A 6000-nucleotide genomic window follows, 5' to 3' on the forward strand; every position below is an offset into this window, starting at 1 on the left:
CAAGGAAACTCGAACCTTTTACTCAACTCACAACACTTATTGATCATCATGGATGGATATCCACGAGTGCTCGAGCTATAGTAATAACCTTTTACTATACTCACGACACTGATTGATCAAGCCAATCCACAACGGTTGAGATTCACGATACTATAATAACGATATTGTTCGTATAACAACTCAAGTCAACCGCTAGCAGATATTATGTTATTTGATTTTACCCTCAAAATTTTTAAAACGCGTTTACTAGGGAGAGATTTCAACACTCTTATAAAGAATACTTCGTTCTCCTCCCCAACCGATGTGAGATCTCACAGTTCGCTTTCAGCCTAAGTCATCATTCGTGATCATTACGTTATCTTTTCCAACTCTAATCGATTAAAAACTATAATTCGCTTCTTCTTTCAAGATGCCAATTGTTTTGGGTGCATATGAGCAAATTATTTGTTCTAAAGATCCCATTTTCATGCAATGAGTACAAACTTACAAGAAATTTAGCTTCATTATCACATAGCAAAAGAGTTCTTGATTGAATATGCAATTTGTTGTTATCTCATGGATCTGCCAAACCAAGAAACCGACAGACAAAACAGCAAACAACAGCAGCAGCAGCTCAGCTCAGCTCAGCTAGCTGTGAACACAAAAACAAAGCATCTTTGTGTCTTCTTTTTTTCCATGAGTGGAAACCCTTCTTGTTGTTGTTTATGGAAAGGAAAAACAAAAAACAATTGAAAAAGAAAGAGAAATGAACAGTAAATTAAAGATGGAGTTGATAGTAGCAGTGAGTTAGCCAATCAGATCATGAAAGCTGGAGGAATGTCACTTCAAACTTGGAGAGACAGAGCTATAGAACCTCTACAAATACAGGCTAGAGCTTAGCCTTGTCAAATCCTTCTATCACCTGTTCTTTCATCCACATTTCTCAAAAACTTTCTCATTTCTTTACTCTTTTTTTCTTATATCTTTCAATATGTTTGAAAAATCTTGTAGAAACTTGTGTTTTTGAGCAAGTTTTTAGGCCAAACAATGGTCTAAAACATGTTTTTTTTCTCTGTTTCGTGATTGTTTCGATGAACATTTGATCTGTTATTAGATGATATAATATCTTATTCTATAGATTGTTCATCGTTCTAAAAGGGTTCGTTGAGTTTTTATATATAAAGTGAGTTTGAGAGACCAAACGAAGATCTAAAACTATCTTTTAATGCATTGCCTGCTTGTCATTAGATGATATAATATCTTTTTCTATGGATTGTTCATCGTTCTTGAACGTTTTTCTTACGATGAGCAAAAGGGTTTGTTTTTATTTCTACACCTAGTTTAACCGGCCAAACAAAGGTCTAACACTATCTTTTACGTGCTACTTTTGATGAACATTTGACTCGTCATGAGATGATATAATCTCTTATTCTTGAACGTTGTTCTTACGAGAAACAACGAAGAAAGAAATATCGAAAACTTTCCCAAATGAGTAAAAGGGTTCGTTAAATTTTTATATACAAAGTGAGTTCAACCGGCTAAACAAGGGTCTAAAACTATCTTTCGATAAACATTTGACCTGTTATTAGATGATATCTTATTCTACGAGATGTTCATCGTTCTTAAATGTTGTTCTCGAAAATTTTCCCAAACGAGCAAAAAGGGTTTGTTAATTTTTAGATGGAAAGAGGCCTTGATGCACTCACTTTAGTTTAGAATGAGTATATGATGACAGAAATGGAATCCCCCCTTGAATTTAGCTGGCCTCATAACATGTTTTTTTCTTAGTATCATCATTATTACATCAGTATCTTTTTTCTTTTTCTTTTTATAACCCAAACTTTCCTCACTCTCTCTCTAGGGATTTTAAGTTTAAGACAGAGAAAATTCAATCTTCCAAGCTTTGGAGTTTGAAGAAATTTGAAGAAATGGATGAGTTTTACAGGCTTAACAACCCTGTCATGGCCTCATATTCTAATGGTGTTCTTGGAGGTGAAGCCATTGCTAGCACCAGCTGTGGTGATATTCATGAAGCTCTAATGGTGGATGATGAACTGCTGCACCTTGAAGCAGAGCCCACCACTGGCTTGAACATGTCTGACATGATTAAGACTCAGATTATCAACCATCCCCTTTACCCCAAATTGGTTTCTGCTTACATTGAATGCCAAAAAGTTTGTAAATCTTCTTGTTTGAGGTGTTTTTGGATGTTTTTAGCAGTTTTTGAGGTTGTCTTGTGTTTGAATTTTGTAGTGTTTTGTGCTTGAAATGAACTAGGTTGGAGCTCCACCACAAGTGGCTTCTCTTCTTGAAGAAATTGGCCGTGAAAATCATCCTTCTAGATCTTGTATTGAGTTGGGAGCTGATCCTCAACTAGACAACTTTATGGTACTTTGTTCTTCAATTTCTTGTTGTTTTTTCAATCATTCTTGACAAGGAAATCTTAATGATTTATAGTTTAGATCTCCAAGTTGTGAAACTTACGTATTGTTTTAGTCTCTAAACTTGGGTTATTCCGTTTTGATCCCGAGCCTCGAGATGATTTGTAGAATGAAAATGCTCTATTTATTGATGGGTGAACTACGTGTGTGGTGACGTTGACCATTCGTTGGTTGGAGAGGAAAACGAAGCATTCCCTGTAAGGGTGTGGAAACCTCTCCCTAGAAGACATGTTTTAAAATTGTGAGGCCGAGGGTCATAGTGGATAGTATCTGCTAGCGGTGGGTTTGGGCTGTTACAAATGGTATCAGAGTCAGTCACCGGGTGGTGTGCGGTGTGTTATCAAGGACACTGGGGCTCAAGGGAGATGGATTGCGAGATCCCACATCGGTTGGGGAGAGGAACGAAACATTTCCTATAAGGGTGTGGAAACCTCAGTCTAGAAGATGCGTTTTAAAACCGTGAGGCTGAGGGTCAAAGCTTATAATATCTACTAGCGATGGGCTTGGACTGTTACAAATGATGTTAGAGCCAATCAGTGGGTGGGGTGCCAGTGAGGACACTGGCCCAAGGGGATGAATTGTGAGATCCCACATTGGTTGGAGAGGAGAACGAAGCATACCTTATACGGGTGTAGAAACCTCTCCCTTGAAGACGCGTTTTAAAATCATGAGGCCGAGAGTCAAAAGTGTACAACTTCTTCTAGCGATGGGCTTGGATTGTTACAAATTGTATCAGAGCCAATCATCGAGCGGTGTGCTAGTGAGGACACCAGGCTCCAAGGGAGATGGATTGTGAGATCCCGCATTGGTTGGAGAGGAGAACGAAGGATTCCCTATAAGAGTGGAAACCTCTCCCTAGAAGACACATTTTAAAACCTTAAGGTCGAGGGTCAAAGCAGATAATATCTAGCGGTGAACTTGGGCTGTTACAAATGGTATCAGAGTCAGTCACCGGGCTCGCTGAGTCCCAAGAGGATAGATTGTGAGATCCCACATCGGTCCCACATCGGTTGGAGAAGAAAACGAAGTATTTCCTATAAGGGTATGAAAATCTCTCCCTAAAAGAAGCGTTTTAAAACCGTGAGGTCGAGAGTCAAAGCTTACAATATCTACTAGCGGTGAGCTCGATAGAGAACAGCTTAATTGACAAAAACTAATGGCGGTTTTCTGCTGTTTTTGTTTTGCTTTCTAATATTTTATCTGATAATTGATTCATGTGAAGGAGTCATACTGTGAGGTTCTTCATCAATATAAGAATGAGCTATCCAAGCCATTTGATGAAGCAGCCATGTTCTTGACCAACATTGAATTGGAGCTAAGCAACCTGTGTAAAGGATCCTTTACTGCAACGTCCGAATCTCGCTCCGTCATCAACGGTACGTTCTTCTTCCATTTTGGCTTTAAATCACATTGCTACTTTTGTCGAACAACAATGTTCGGGTTATGATCTTTATCCTTATCGCAATGACGAATCTTGTATGAACTTTAATGAAAAAGTTGTTCGTTTATGGGGATTCTACGGAGAGTGGAAACTCATAAACTGTAATGACCGATGCCCACAGCTAGCAGATATTATCCTCTTTAGGCTTGCTCGAAAACCGCTAGTAGATATTGTCCTCTTTGGGCTTTTCGTTCCAGGTTTTAAAATGAGTATGCTAGGGAGGAGTTTTCACACTCTTATAAAGAATGTTTCGTTCTCCTCCCGAATTGAGGTGGGATCTCACAATCCACCCTCCTTCGGGGCCCAGACTGTCCAACCCCTTTGGGGCTTAGCCTCCTCGTTGGCACATCGCCCGGTGTCTGGCTCTAATACCATTTGTAACAGCTTAAGCCCACCGCTAGCAGATATTGTCCTTTCAGGCTTTCCCTCTCGGGTTTCCTCTCAAGATTTTTAAAACGCTTCTGCTAGGGAGAGATTTTTACACCCTTATAAAGAATATTTCATTCTCCTCTCCAATCGATGTGGGATCTCACAATCCACCCCCTTCAAGGCTCAATCTCCTCGCTTGCACATTATTCGGTGTCTAGCTCTTATACCATTTGTAACGGCCCAAGCCCACCACTAGCAGAAATTGTCCTCTTTAGGCTTCTCCTCTAGGACTTCCCCCTACGTTTTTAAAACACATCTCTTAGGGAGAGGTATCCACACCCTTACAAACAATATTTCGTTCTCCTCCCCAACCGACGTGGGATCTCACAATCCACCCCCCTTTGAGGCCTAGCGTGTCCGCTCCCCCTTTGGGGCTCCTCACTAACACATCACCCACTGTCTGGCTCTGATATCATCTGTAACGACCTAAGTCCACCGCTAGCAGATATTGCCCTTTTTAGGCTTCCCCTTTTGGGCTTCCCCTCAAGGTTTTTAAAACACATCTGCTCGGAGAGATTTCCACACCCTTATAAAGAATGTTTCGTTCTCCTCCCAACCGATGTGGGATCTCACACTGTCATTTATGTCGACTTCCCCTCATTTGTTCCATGTGTTTGTAGACGAAGTAGCCAGGACTCCAGAGGAAGAACCGAGCAGCTACGGGGAGGTAGAAACGACAGGGAATCACGAGCCGTTCAGCACACGAAAAACAAACCAAGACCTCAAAGAAATGCTGCTAAAGAAGTACAGTGGGTATCTAAGCAGTTTGAAGAAGGAATTCTTGAAGAAGAGGAAGAAGGAGAAGCTGCCAAAGGATGCAAGAATGGCTCTACTTGAGTGGTGGAGTACTCATTATAAATGGCCTTATCCTACAGTAATCTTTCAATCTCTACAAAAAAAAACCAATCATTTTGATCAACTTTTGTCTCTCTTTTTTGAAATCTTGTTGTTTATTGGTTTGACAGGAAGAGGAAAAATCAAAACTCTCTGTTATCACTGGTTTGGATCAAAAGCAGATCAATAACTGGTTCATAAACCAGAGAAAGCGGCATTGGAAGCCGCCCGAAGATATGCGGTTCATACTCATGGACGGGGCTGGGGCCGGGGTCGGGGACGGGGACGGGGACGGGGACGGGGAATGCATCAAAGGATTGAATCAGGCCATATAATTTGATTTAGCTTCTTCTGTAGTTTATCTTCTCTTCTTCCCCTTTGTTTTCTTTGGTTTTGTAGACTTAGAATTTCTTGACTTTAGACAGAAACACGTGAATATATTAGAACGTAAAAGTGTTTGTAACAACCCGACTTTCCGCACACGTATGTTTCAAACTCGTTACTTGAAACTGAAGATAATTTAGTAACCATGTTCAAGGTACATTGGTTGGAGAGAGGAACGAAACATTGCTTATAGGGTGTAAAAACATTTTCCTAATGGATGTGTTTTAAAACCGTGAGGCTGATGGGGATATGTAATGAGCTAAAACGGACAATATCTATTAGCGGTAGGCTTAGGCTGTTATTAATGGTATTAGAGTTAGATGTCACAATCGCACTTTGATGGCAATGGACTTACGATTCTGCGACACTCACTTCTCAACAACAAGTGAGTTAAGCCTATTCGTTCTTGCGTTGCTACGGCCTTGCGACGTATGCTCGAGTCTCTGGCTCTAGTTTAAGAAGAAAGTTTTAGAAAACGGGGTAGAGAGATTT

The 6000-nt window shown here is 40.5% G+C and overlaps 1 protein-coding gene across 1 annotated transcript; it reads left to right on the plus strand.

The window, feature by feature from the left end:
• The first annotated feature begins 925 nt into the window (after nucleotides 1-925).
• LOC111804751 (homeobox protein knotted-1-like 1) lies at nucleotides 926-5651 on the plus strand. The gene is made up of 5 exons (XM_023689532.2): nucleotides 926-2153; nucleotides 2257-2367; nucleotides 3643-3796; nucleotides 4911-5164; nucleotides 5256-5651. The coding sequence occupies exons 1-5, from the start codon at nucleotides 1908-1910 to the stop codon at nucleotides 5457-5459; spliced, it is 969 nt and encodes a 322-aa protein (XP_023545300.2). The 5' UTR covers nucleotides 926-1907; the 3' UTR covers nucleotides 5460-5651.
• Nucleotides 5652-6000: the final 349 nt, after the last annotated feature.

This window comes from Cucurbita pepo, chromosome 11, assembly GCF_057944985.1.
Source record: "Cucurbita pepo subsp. pepo isolate OVF chromosome 11, ASM5794498v1, whole genome shotgun sequence".
Lineage (NCBI taxonomy): Eukaryota > Viridiplantae > Streptophyta > Magnoliopsida > Cucurbitales > Cucurbitaceae > Cucurbita > Cucurbita pepo.

What these genes read in the sequence shown, in the direction of transcription:
- LOC111804751 (XM_023689532.2), top strand. Translation starts at nt 1,908, where the DNA reads ATGGATGAGTTTTACAGGCTTAACAACCCTGTCATGGCCTCATATTCT. An exon ending in ATCTCGCTCCGTCATCAACG is followed by an intron (nt 3,797 to 4,910) that starts GTACGTTCTTCT and finishes ATGTGTTTGTAG; the next exon opens with ACGAAGTAGCCAGGACTCCA. An exon ending in ATAAATGGCCTTATCCTACA is followed by an intron (nt 5,165 to 5,255) that starts GTAATCTTTCAA and finishes TTGGTTTGACAG; the next exon opens with GAAGAGGAAAAATCAAAACT.